Source organism: Pinus tabuliformis, chromosome 9, assembly GCF_031772625.1.
Source record: "Pinus tabuliformis cultivar Carrire ecotype Pingquan chromosome 9, CPIR1, whole genome shotgun sequence".
Taxonomy (NCBI): domain Eukaryota; kingdom Viridiplantae; phylum Streptophyta; class Pinopsida; order Pinales; family Pinaceae; genus Pinus; species Pinus tabuliformis.
This window is the reverse complement of record NC_142307.1, coordinates 1,069,166,247-1,069,180,176: the sequence shown is the minus strand read 5'-3', so window position 1 is coordinate 1,069,180,176 and position 13,930 is coordinate 1,069,166,247. Positions and strand designations below refer to the sequence as shown.

Below are 13,930 nucleotides of genomic sequence, written 5' to 3'. Positions count from 1 at the left end.
CATTAAAGATTTTGCAATAAATCTGAAGATCTGAAGCAAAATATTTTTTTCAGAACAAGGGTTAAAAGTTTTGGGGCTCCTAAGCCCAAATCTGCCTTCTCCTAGCCTAATGCTAGTTCTATTGGGCTTAGTGCTAGCACTCATTGGCCCTAGATTCCCTTGCTCCATTTCTGATGTGAATATTTGATTTTCTGAAGCTAATCATTGGTGGGTTTTGCAGAAAATTTGGTAAAAAATTGTGTTTCAGATATCGAAAGTTTTTTGGCAACTTGGGCAAGTGATTTTCAAGGCCTAGGGCCTAAGGGTTTGATCTCTAAACCATCTTTTTCCTCACTGTTTGTTACAACAGTCATATACCTTTCTAATAGTGGTGAAAACCACATCTAAGTGGTTTGAAATTAATTAAAAAATTGCTAAATACATTAATAAGTCATTTATGTTTGATGTGTATAAAGAATTTGGCCTAGATCTACATTTTGGGTCACTGTTATCTCTGAATAATTCTGTTTCTGAAGTCTGAAATATAACAATGGAAAAATTTCATGTGGGTTAGTCTAAAGTCAGTTCCTAAGTTGTCTAATACATTAAGGAATTAATTTATTGAGTTGGACATTCATCATTAAGCTTATTTCATGTTTTAATTGTTAGCTGTAATAAGTATATAAGATCTGATATAATTCTAGAAATCACATCACAATAGGTTGAAATTTTTTGATAATTCATGTGGGCAAGTTTGGAAAATTTTCGGTAATTTTTTGGCTTAAAGATATCATTGATAGCTTACTGTTTTCATTGTCATATTGTTGTTGTCATAAAGTTTTTTTACTGCTGTCCTAAAAATTAATTGCTGAAAATTAAATACTTTGTCATGGAATTGTGATAAAATGCATATCCTTTGTTTCATAAACTAAGTACTTTTTGAGCATCTGTTGATATTAATTGCAAAGAAGTTTTTGTTCTTTTGGGCTATAACTGTATCAGAAAGATTTGAAATAAGCTTGTGTTCTAATTGTAATATCTTCAAAGGTTTAATTTTGAGTCTTCATTTAATAAAGATAACATTTCATTTGGGTATTGGAAGTTTTTGCGACATAAGCATCTTTCATATTTGAATCTAACTTCATCTCTTCATCTCATCTTCCGGTGCATTTGCATATAAGTTAACTTTGCATAGATAAAATTTACTTCCAAGCATAAGCTTGATCGATAAACAGATAGATTTCCATCCGTCTTTTCTTAAGAAACCTGTTTTAATAGTACTTAAAACGGTGACCTTGCAGTCGTCAGAGCCATAGTTCTCTGCAGCGCCGGAGGCACCGGGCATGTTAGAATTTATGACAGGTATCGTTAATAACACCTTAGTGTGCTTCTCCTGATCTTCTCTCTGCCAATTACTACGAAATCAGGCTCAACACATAAAGGATTGAAGGGTTCATATTTAAATAGGCATTTAACTAAAATTAACTAAGATTCTTGCATCTCACATTAGTTTTAGGATTTGCATTTCATATAAAATAGTCATTCATCTAAGCAGCAATTGATAATCGATTACTTGGCCTTAATTTCCCTAGCAAGATCGTCGACTCCATAAGTCATTGGTATCAATCGTTTAAAATCTAATCAAATCCTATAAATCTTGCTAAATCTTAATCAAGTACTTGATCACTTCACTATGTCTCCCGAATTGGCTGGTTCCCAACTAGTTCTTCTTCATTCCACTTTTCCATAGGGTCTACCCCCTTAGCCTGCTGTAGGGAGACAACTTAAACGGAGAGATTGAGGATCAGGGTGACAACCCTCGATCTGAGTCGTTGTCGCGGTGCCTAGACATTCTGTGCGACAAGAAGTAGATTTTTTTTATAAACAAGGTAGTACTTTCTATATTTACTTTTTTAAAATTTACATTCACAACACATCGATTAACCAGCCACTTGCCCGAGGGAAACCAGGTGGCCATCGATCAACATTGTATCCACTCCAAAATTTAAATAAGTTCATCATCATCATTAGTATCTCCCAAGTTCCTCTCTCTGGTCTTTCAGACATAAACATTCAAAAAACTATAGACAGAAAAACTAAAGATAAAACAGCTACTCCTCATCTGAGGAGGCTATCTGAAAAGTTTCCTTCTCTTCCGGAGTCATCATCTTCTTTCCGTTGTTCTGCGGCTTTACCCTTGGGCCTGGGAGCTCTTGTCCCTGCTGAAACAGTTTCCACTTTAGCTCAGACAGAGTCTGCTCAATGCGGCCCAAAGCAAGATTCTTCCTGTATGTTTGTATCTGGATGGTTGCCAATTCCATCATCATTTCCCCTCTGACATGTTCTGGTTCTTTGTTTCGCTCCTGCCGATTCACCACTTCTCCTTCCATGTGTTCCTGATGGAGGGTCATAGCGCGAGCGACTATGTGTTTCATGATCCAGTATTTTTGCAAAGTCCTTGTATAGAGGGATTGCCTACTATTTGTTGTGCCTGGGTCTGGTACCATTTCTTCCCACTCATGTAGGGGAAGGTCTCTACCTCGAAGATTTTGTCTCAAGTCACGTTCCCAGCTCCAGATCTGGTCTCGGATTTTCTGCGAATTTGTTTTCATGTAGGCATCCACTAGTTTCTTAACCTGTTGATTTCCTTCCTTTTTTTTCTGGCCCGTGCTGCTTTTTCCGACTTCCTGCTTGACATTTCTTTTGCTTCGCCTGGGATACATGTTTTTGCTGGGTAGCTTACTGATTCTCTGATCCTTCAAGTGGACTTGCTAGGTTGTAGTTGTCCCCTCACTATTTGTTACACCTATCACAGCATGAACACAATGGTCAGTTTTAACCATTGGGTCAGTAGGATTTGAGGGTATAGCCTACCACCCCTCTTCATAGGTCCTCTCGAGTTATGGCCGTCACTTGAATGCAGATCCAAAGTCTCTCTAAAATTTTCTAGTGCCGAGTTTTCTTTTTTGAGGGTTACGCTAGGATAGTTAGTGTATTTTTTCTAGGTCGCGCGGACCGCTTTGCAGGCCCCTCCCAGCTCTCCTAGGTTTTCCTATCCCCCTTCCCAGTTTGAGTTCCTCTGGTTCGGGGTCCCCCTCCCGATTTTTCCCCGATTCTCTGGCGCCTATGGGAGGCATTTGCTTCCTCTCTCGGGTGTCCTAGGTTTGCCTTACCAATGGTATAGTTTCAGGGTTTGGAATTTCGGGGACTTCCCATCTGTTGCAGGGGTCAAGGGATGATGGGTCCTTATTTTCCTGTGAGCCCTTCTCCTTACTGTTATAATCACCCTTCCCGACCGTGGATTCTCGGGGTTCTCCCCTGTCCCAGACTATCTTGACTCTGTAACTGAATTTGGGGTGATGCAGATTATCCCTATCTAACTGCATGCCTACATTATACTTCATGCAAAAGCTTTTTTCCAAGTGAGGGGGAGAAGTTTTAACAAACTCGTTGGACTGGATCCGCTGTTCTTTCTTCTGCAGCTGTCTTTGACAGTCGACGCATTCTCGCTCGCCACCTTCCTTCTTCTGCATCCACATGCAATATGCATGGTGTCCCTCATACTTTGCGCTTTTAACATTCCTCTGTCTTAACTTTGCCTCCAACTGTCTCCATTTCCCTTGATCCGTGGCGCACTTTCCGGCCCACTTTCCTTGGGATTCTGCCCAAATCTTGTCCTTCGTGCTTCATTAATGTTTATCTTCTCTCGGATGCTTTTGCCGTCCATTTGCTGACTCCGCATTGCCATCTGACTCTCCTCTGCTGTCCCTTCTCGGTCTTGTTGTCATGTTCTCCCTGTGCCCACCTCTTTCCATTTCTGCCCCCACGCTTCTCGGGTCAGTCCTTTCTCTTTCCTCTTCCGTCATCCATGTCCTCTCGGTCCTTTCTTCCATCCTGTGCTGTTCCGTGGATGATCTGTGCTGATCTGCCTGTGCTTGCCTTCGTCTTTCTGCCCTCCTATCTATGTCATCCGAATTCTCTTGCTGTCGCTGATTTGCCTCGACTGCCTGTTTCATCTGATTCATTTCCTCATTCTGGCTGAGCTCTACTTCTCCTGCGTCTAACTAGTGCTCTCTGTTTCGGCATACCCAGTTCGCGAGGAGATCCGCCAGGGCATTTCCTTTCCTTTTCACATGGGATGAGATAGTATATGCCAGTCGTTGAAGTTGCTTTTCAACTTCTGTGATTACCCACGTCGTCCGCCAACTTTTGCTTAGTTTTTCCGCGGTTACTCCTTGCTGTAATTGTTTTATGGTGTCTATGACCAGCTTAGAATCCCCTTCCATCTGCAATCTTTGGTACCTTTCTCTTATCGCTATCTCTAGTCCCCTGTTTAGTGCGTGATATTCTGCTTCGTTGTTTGTGGCAATGCCGCAGTTCATTGCATATGCCCTTATGATCTTTCCTTCTTCGTCTCTGAATATCCTTCCTATACCCGCCTCCCTTGGGTTGCCTTTAGCTGCCCCGTCAAAGTTTAGTTTTATGAATCCTTGGGGGGGGGGGGTTTCCTGTAACTTTCTTCCGCTCTTACCTTTTTTGCATCTTGTATCTTCCTTGTGCTGCTTATGTTTTTTACTTTAATTTCCAGTCGGTTCATAATGCTGGTTTCCATACCTTCCGTCTTCCAGTTTTCCTCTGTCCAGTTTCCCAGAATTATTGTTTCCCTTATATTCCTCATAATTTGGTTCCAGATTTCCCCTGTGTCATTTTTGTCTATTCTGAATATTACCCTGTTTCAGGCTTTCCAGAGGTTCCACAGGAAGAATCCGATTGATAGGTTCCAAGCATGGTTGAGGATTGCGTTGCGGTATGGTTTGCTGCTCCATAGTTCTATTGTTGTTTTAATGCTTTCTAACTTTCTTTCTGTAATCCCAAAAATTTGTTGGTGATTTTGCCACAGGATGTTGCTTATATTACAGGAGTTAGTGACATGCTCCATGGTTTCCTCTTGCCTTTGGCAAAGTGCGCAGCGTGAGGGCCCATGCGTCCCTTTCCGTCTTAGTTGATCCCAAGTCAGAGCTCTCCCATGTAGCATTGTCCAGGTAAAAAACGCCACTTTTGGCCAGGTTTTTAGCTGCCAGATTCTTTTCCATTTTTTTGTGTCTACATTTCCAGCTCCTCCTATTTTCAAGTGGTAGCCTTCTGATATTGTGAACATGCCTTTAATGTGTTTGCCCCATCTTAGTATATCTGGTCCTTCTTTGATAGCTATTTTCTTGGTTGCCAGTTCTTTGTGATAGGTAGCCCATTGATCAGTTTCTGGGACTTCAGGCCAGTCATTCTTCATCTTCCATTGTCTCCAATTCTTCATCATGTTGATCAGTGATTTATAGTAGGCCCGTGGCATTTTGACATATTCACCCTTACATGGTATGTATATAGATGAGCAAACTTTGCATATTTTGTCTCTAATGGTTTGGAATCATTGTTTGAAATCTCAAAAATAATTATTTTCATTAAAATTTAAGTATTATATGTATTTTTTCAAATCTGGTTCATTGAATTCGGTTCGATCTGGTTTGATCTGGTTCTGGTTCAAATCCTGGTTAAATAGGTCGCTGGTTCAAAACCCAGTTACAGTTTTTAAAACTATGGGTGGAGAGACTTGAGAGGGGCATTACATAAGCTCCTATATGCCTCGTAGTAATTAGAAATGAAGTTTGAAATCTTCCTTATGCCAGAGTGCTATGATAATTTATCTACAAGAGATGATCTCTTCATGACAGATAGGTATCATGCATATATAGTCTTTTGAAAACGGGAAACGATTTACCATTTGGTTTGCATATTTTACAGATTATTTATGCCAAAGGGAAGGTCAACATGACAGCTGCCCGAGTCCTATTACTTTTGTAGTGTCTTGTCTTTATGCAGAACCTAGTGTGATAGTTTGTTGCATCATTGAGGACTGTCAGTAATCATTATGCAGTTTTTATACATGAAATTTTTTCTTCCTTGGTCTGAACCAAGATGTTGACAAACTCTTTTTGCCATGATTCTTGATGTGAACAACTGAATACATCTTTGTGCTTATATAACAGATAAATATTGGTTCCTTTTTGGGTGACAGCAGATTGCCAGTCCCCAAGATGAGAGTATGGGCACTAGTGGTTCACTGTTCTAGTCATTGTAGTAAGAAGCAAAAGATCCTGAATTCTGAAATATGTACACTCTTCATCCTTGATATATACCTCTGGACATACTAATTCAAACTGTTCCTGAGCCTTTAACATGATGCCTGTGATGTTTCTATAATGAAAATGAAAGGTGCATAATGTATCTTGGAGAAAGATAGTTGGATTTGAGAGGTCCACCCTCACTGCTACTTCCAAAAGTCACAGATGCACAAACTGTGGGGGGTAAATGTTTTGCAAGGCAGTTTATCCTTATTTAACAGACAGTTCTATGAAAGAAATGTGCTTATACATGATAGGCACCAACACAGGTTATTTGTGAATGCACTTTAACCTTAATTATTACCAGCAATGTCACTTACACTCAAGCAACATATATTTTACAATTTCATGGCAGTTTCCTAGTTATTAATGTGTAGATATTGATTGGCAAATTTTACCTCAACTCCATCTATAAAGGTAATCCGTAATGATTGAATTGTTGATATCAGAGTCATCAGATCTGCTCAATGAGTTCTTAAATTTATGTTTTCTGCGGATTTTGTGTATTCAACTTTTTACCATGTTATCTCAATCTTGATTGAAATGTTGGGGCACTGACAAGCAGCCATTGATCCCATTATGCCAGGCATTAGTTGATGCAACAGTATCTGAAGATTCTCTTCAAGATGAGACTGGAGTAAGGATGATTGCATTATTTGATCACGAAGAAGTCGGTTCTGACTCTGCGCAAGGAGCTGGTTCTCCTGTAATGTTTGATGCTCTTGCAAGAGTAACCTCTTCTTTGAGTGGTTCAGATTCCAAGGTATTTGCAATGTTCTTATTTGGTTAATATCAGTAAGTTTACTCCTTTCTCTATCTTGTTGTGGTTCTGCTGTCTAATCATGACAAACTTTCCACACTTTTTGAGTCTTGACATCTAATAAAAGGAGGTTATATTTTACAGTGAAACTTTATATTTCTGTTGTTTTTCAGTGAGCTGCAGCTCCCTTTTGTGACTGATGTTTTTTTTTTGCTTCTCTTTTTCTTTGAGAATTTAACATATATTAGATTAGAAATCAGATTACATGGACATCAAGATTGACATATCCAGATGCCAACGAGCAGGTACATTAGAGCTCCGTTATATAAGCAAAGGACAGCAAGCATGTCAACTCTGGCCCCAAGTTGAAGAGATTCTGCATCTCCTAAGAGTAATATTCCTTGATGATATCTGGAGAGCTAAATCTGATCTACTGTAGAAACTTCTCCCAGGCTGAGCAAAGTATTTTCTGTTTGAAAGGTTGCATGACAGGTTTTCTAACAAGAGAGAGATGAATGTCAGTTTAATCACATCTCACTAATTTTGTTAGCCTATCAGATCTCCCTTTTGTCCCCAAAAACTCTTCCCTCTTAATGAATAGTAGAGACGGGGAATATTATACTCAGTAATAATATGAGCCCAAAATAATTTAGTGACTGCAATTCTACGTGATGTGCTTAATCCTTTTAGGTTTGTGGCAATTCATACAACAGCCATCTTTAAGGCCAGTATCATGTAATCTGTTGTTTACCAGAAAATGTTACAAAGATCAAACCACTTTGAGTCTCAAAATCTTTAAAGAATTGTGAACTTTCCAATGCATTGACACCTCTTCATCCACCTCATTTTGTGATTGTGGACACAACACTTCTATTAGAAATTTAGACATTCTGCTGTTGAGCTAGTTGGCTGAACCTTATCATAGAGTTCCTTGGATTGATGGTCTATAAGTGGCTTCTCATTTTGCCATGTTTTATCCTTACAAATATTTTCTTGAGCACCCAAATTTAGCTTAAACCAACAATCATCTAGCATCACCTGACATATTGCAGTAAAAGTGGATAGATCAACAACCTGAAGTCGTTGAGACTTGAGAGCTATAGCTCTTTAGGAATCAGGATAGCTGCTTTCTTTCACCCTTGTCCCACACATCACCCCATGTATGAAATCTTCCTTTTCACCAACCATTTTCTTGCAGAAGAGGGAATTAATCTAACTTGCTCTCTGACCATCAAGAAAGTGGATTTAGGCTAGTGGATTTTTCACAACTTCCTAAATTGAGAAAGTGAAGGATTTAGGACTGTTACCCATCCATATACATGGGTAACCCTAGGAGAAAGTCTTTCTCCTATGATTCAGATTCCCAGCTAGCAGCTACACATATTCTTCGCTTTTCCACAGCAAAGATGATTGTAGGTATGGTGACCAGGATCCTCCACATACAGCAGCCCCTCAAATGCCTGTGGAGTATCCTATGGAGATTTTTCGCCCTAGGGTTTCTTAAATAACTAATGTTTTGTCGCATAGTTTCCTTGCTTGTTTAGGAAAACTAACACCTTCAGTAATTCAATGCATGAATAAACAAAATGATTTTCAATTAGCAGTACGACTCTTCCAACATGTTATAATATTCCATTCAATACAATATCATAATTCAACCAATCCACAGATTTAGCAATAGCTCCAGTTTAAGTTCCAAAGTCCAACAGAATTTGGCCAACAAACAATTATTCAAATGACCTGAAATATATTATACTGATCCTCAACTTGTAATTCCTTTTAGGTTCTGATCAGAAGAGTTATCCGGATTCCAAATAGCTTCAGGATGAAGCCCTAATTCTGTTACAGGGGATTGACCAAGAGTCACAGATCTTCAGAGCTGGGATCTTAGTTGACTCATGATGACAGTGAGCTGGTTAGATCAAACTCTGCTTCTGGATGTACCTTAAATTGGCTTCTGATACTGTAATCCTTCAGAAAATGTTGATCTATCACAGGTTTTGATCTGTCCTTAACTGACCTCAGGACGTTGTTGACTGAATTTAACCCCTGTATAAGCTCAGGAAACTCTCACTGGTCTGTCCCAGATTTATCTTGGTCTCAGGATGCCATCTACCTCAGAAACTTGCGACCTTTTCCTCAGGATAATTTGACCTTCTGCCTGCCTCAGTACAGATTTGACTAGCGTCAGGAGAACCAGATATCTTGCCTCAGCCTTCCCAACACAATTTGATGTCCTTCAAAAAAAGATAAATTTCCCTGTTTGCCATAACAAAGAAAGGTGACTAGGTAGGGTGGGATCACCTCCATCAAAACTAGTCAAAGGAGAAATGGGGTCTTAAAACCCTTAGAGCCTCAGGCTCAAAGAAAAATAGAGATAAATTGATCCAATCCAATGATGATCAAATGATTCTAACCCTATTGTATTTATAGATTTTCTTGAGGTAAATTTTCTCCTTAATTAATTAAGATGGATTCATAGAAACCCCAAACTTTGGACTTTTGCCCCAGTTGTCCCAAAACTTGCCCCCTGTTGCCCAAACATTGGAAATTTTGGGGTTTTACCCTTTATCCAAGACTGTAGCCTACGGGGATTTATAGGCTACTTCATAATCCATTAGCCCATCAATTTATAGGGAACATTACAATCAACATGCTCATCCAATAATGGTGCTTCAACACATGAGGTACTTTAGTCATTGTTTCATATGAAGTGTTCAACTTTAATTGCATCGAGAGGCGCTCACAGCCCAGTATGAGATGTCATGTAGCATTTGATAATATAGATTTAAAATTAATTTAAAAAATACTTACATTAAAAAATAAAAAAAAGACAAGTAGGCTTTAAAGTAAAAAAAAAATACAAGTTGGCCTTAAAGAAAATTTAAATTTATGTTTTTGAGTTAGAACTAAAAATAGGAAAGATTGTTAATTTTACCAATACGAAAAGTAACAAATTCATATTTATCTTCATGACTTATTATTGAAATTAGAAAAATGTTTATTTTTTATAGTTGGCAATTTGTTACACTAAAGGGATCAAATTTCTTGAGGTGTATTTTTTTTGTCATTTAATATGAGGGATTTGTTGCCTCAAAATCTAGTAGGCCTTGTGAGGGGATCTCACAAGGGAAAGGCTAAACCAAGTGACAAGACTATGAGGTGTGGTCCACTGTCACAGCGACTACCTCCGGCTCTTTAGTGGATTTGCACCACAAGGGAGGCTTCCCTATGTTAGGTCACTTAAATGATAAATCAATTCCAAGGGGTAGAGGTGACAAGGATAGGCCAAGGAGAGACACCCTACTTAGGCATTGTGTTCCCTCCAAAAGGCCTAATTAGGGTACACAAAGTGACCTAGGGTTTAAGAATAGGGAAGGTCAACAGGGTTACCTAGGATCACAAGGCCAAGAAAAGGCTTGGAATAGATAAGTATGATCAATTTATGGCACAACAATCCTTCAACAAGCCCCATGTTGAAGCCTAGGGAAAGTCTAAGGTTTAGCTAGGGCAAGACTAAGGTTTAACTAAGGCAAAATCACCTAAGGCAAAGGATGTCAGCCCTAAAATGGAGAAATTAGCCACAAGAAGGGGTTGATTTTGAGGCATTGACCTCCCAACCAAGTGTTGAATCCCTCTGCAAGGAAATGTCTTGATTGTTAATTCACTTGAGTTATTTCTATGTGATCTTCATCCTTGTGGTTTCCCATCTATTGATTTCAACATGGTAGCAGAGTGCTTGTGAGAGTAACTCCTTTCTTGTTCATTCTTGTGATTGTCAACCTGTAATTTCAACACATAAGCTTGTAAAGTTCAGAGACATGCTTGGTGTCGTTCACGCATGACCATTAAGAAAGGGTGATAGAGGGTATTGTTGAGAAATCAATGCTAGTAGAATTAGGGTTAGATTTCTCTTTCTTGATAATTACTTGTGAATTATGTTGGCTTCTTGTACTTATTTTTTATATTATCTTTCATCAAGCAATTACCAAATTATGTGTGTACGAAGATCACAGCAACACAAGACACAAGATGTAGGCACTCTACCAGGGCAAAACCCCTATCTAGGGGAAAACCCCGTCAAAATCACTTCCTTCAATAGTTTTCTTGAGACTCTTCAACCTAGACATAGGCCTCCTCCAACTGCCAAGCCAACCTCCTCTTCCAGCAACTTCGATCCATAATTTCGACCTTGAAGCAACAACACTTTGACCCAGTAGATGGCAGTAGCAGCAACAACAACAACATCTTCGACTAGACAAGGAAAAATCTGATCTCCCAGAGGAATCCAAACAAGAGAGAGAGAGGGATAGCCCAAAACTTCAATTTTCTCTTTTCCTTCCTCTTTCTCCAACTTCACACTTCTTTCAATCTTCTTTCCTTCTTTGCACTTTTCCAACACTTTCTTCTGGATATCGAACTTAAGAGTGAGTGAGAGCGTGTTCCAAATGAATTCGATCTCCTTGTATAGGCTTGAGGTGAGGTCGACTTGCCTTGTTTGAGGCCGACTTGGTGTGGAGGTGTCAAATACCTAATTTGACTCAATAATAAATCTTTTTACATGATTCAAAAGCCCAAAAGGGTCTCTTTAAATGGACAATGACTCTAATGACTTAGAATAAACCCTAGAAGTCCTTAATGGGGACTTTGACTAATAAAAAATGACCCAAGCATGAAACCCATGCTTTAATAATTCATTGTGATAATATTAAAAAAAAATCTTTTTCATTCTTTTGACAAGTACATTACATAATGACTCAAATACGTTTATGAAGACTGGACCTAGTTACATTTTTCAACACTTCCTCTTAACTAGGGAGGTATTCATAACAACATATACAAGTACAAAGAAGATCTCGAAACATATGAACTATGAAGAGTTTAGGCACCGCAATGGCATGGACTAGATTCCTGACCAGCGCAATCTATCCAAGGTCCTCCAACAGTTAGGCACTCACAATGTCATGGACTAGATTCTTGACCAGAGCAATCTATCCAGGTGGGACTAAGATGGACTAAAGCTTGCAGCCAGTCTAGGTACCATCACGCTTACTTGCTAACCATCAACCCAGGATCTAGGTGCGTATCCGTGGTCAGGGTTGTATGACCAACGCCACCCTCCCTACTTCAGGATCTTAGACATCAACACATAGTGTCAACCATATGTCCTCAAAGGCAATGTGTCTCACACACCATGCCTCAACACTCCCGATTATTTCAATCGGTAGCAAATCCTCCCCGATCAAACAGATCGGTAACAAATCTCTCTCGTGTAACCAACAAGCTATCAAACTTTCGAGAGATTTTCCTGTACAAACACAACCCCAATCAGTAACAAAATTTAAAATGTACATAAGTAAACACAAACCTTTAGGGTCTTTTAGACAACAAGATGTTGCTTCTCAATTTTTCATAGTAGGAATTTCAAACGAATATTGATAGATGATTCCTCAATCATACATCTTCCTTTCCTACTTCACATGTAGCAACATATTCTTCAATCAGATCTGATTTCCTAATCTCAACAACTTCTCAAAATGTATTCTCCAATTTCTTCTTTCAAGGTGTCCATCATGACTATGGTATGCCCTGCCTCTTAATTAGGGAGATTTCCAAGCTCCCTCTTAACTTAGGGAGATCAACTTCTTCTTATGACATTGGAGAATCCTTCATGGCTTCCATCTTTCTTATCAAAGTTATCATGACCATTATAACTTCCTTCATCATTCTTATCAAATGAACATCTTCTCCATCTTGAAGATTATGTACTTGCACAACTTAGATAGCAAGTACAACCAAATCTACAGAAGCATGAAGTTAACCATATCAGAATCATATAATAATGGAAGCATTCGATGTGAAAATTTGGAGACCCAAATTTCTATTGCAGCAACCGATTAAGTATCTTCTATTTGTTGAGTTACTGGACAAATTATTTATTGCATCCTACGGCAAATACTGAAACTAATACACTACAACCTTCACCAATTAAATTAAATGCAGAGGTAAGAAACTAAGCAAGAAAGAAATACACAACACATGACACTGTTATTTTTGGACAAATGTCCCCAGAAAAATCCAATGCAGGAAAACTGGTGCAGCATCTGAGGGTTTGTATTATTAAGTAGTAGTTTTTTTATTACAATATTTGGATGCCTTATTGGCTATCCGATATAGAGAGAAACTGGGCAAAAAGAATAGTGAGATGATATCACCTTGTCACTGGAAGAACCGACATTGATTTATGTTGGAGATGAGCCTCTATGCTGCCTCTGCATCACTCCTACGTAGTCATGCGTCACTGCAACTGGGGCTGCGTTGCACCTCCTGATCGTCTGCTGGCTGGAAACTTTAGCTCTCTTGCCTCCGGTCTCACATGCTGACTTCGACACTAAACCCTGATTGTTCCTCGACAGAATTTCGATCTCTCTCTAAAGCTCTGCGTTGCCACAATGTAGCTCTGTGTGGTCCTACGTCAGCCTTCCTGGACGTCTTTCTGCCCTCTCTGCCTTGTACTCTCTAGACCAAGAAAACTTGCCTCCATAAACTATCCCTGCCCCTCACTGCAAGAAATCTCCTTGATCGATTCTCTAGCAACTGTTGCGCTGCCCTCTCTGATGTGTTTTCCAAATGCCTATTGAAGTCCTTCTTATAATCCTCTAGTTGAGTAATCAACGACCCATATTAGATTCTAATCAATGGCTCAGATTATTTGGACTCCATTTCCGTCTTCGTCTAGAAGTTTCACCCCCAGTTTGATTATTTTAATTTCCTAAGTTTAGACTTAGGCACCCATTAAAAATAATTAATTATTTTAATAAAACTATCTCCGGGTGGAATTTTCCAAAACAATTTCTGGGTATTGTGGAATACATGTGTCCTAGCCTCCCTGCAAATTTTGAGGCTAAGAGCACATCTGATGCTACCAAAAATCAACACTCCTTATTAGCGAGGAATGTGCTCTAGTAATGCAACTTACTGAAGCATCACCCAGACTTTGTAACATCTCCCTCTG

The 13,930-nt window shown here is 39.2% G+C and overlaps 1 protein-coding gene across 2 annotated transcripts in view; it reads left to right on the top strand.

The window, feature by feature from the left end:
• LOC149152441 (putative aspartyl aminopeptidase) overlaps nt 1-13,930 on the top strand; it is a 156,142-nt gene that overhangs the window by 67,198 nt on the left and 75,014 nt on the right. For both annotated transcript variants that reach the window (XR_016262539.1, XM_089439464.1), the window contains exon 8: nt 6,742-6,918. Coding sequence is in view for 1 of the 2 variants with exons in the window: in XM_089439464.1 (XP_089295590.1) it covers nt 6,742-6,918 (177 nt within the window). In the remaining variant the exon portion in view is untranslated. The remainder of the gene's footprint in view (nt 1-6,741; nt 6,919-13,930) is intronic.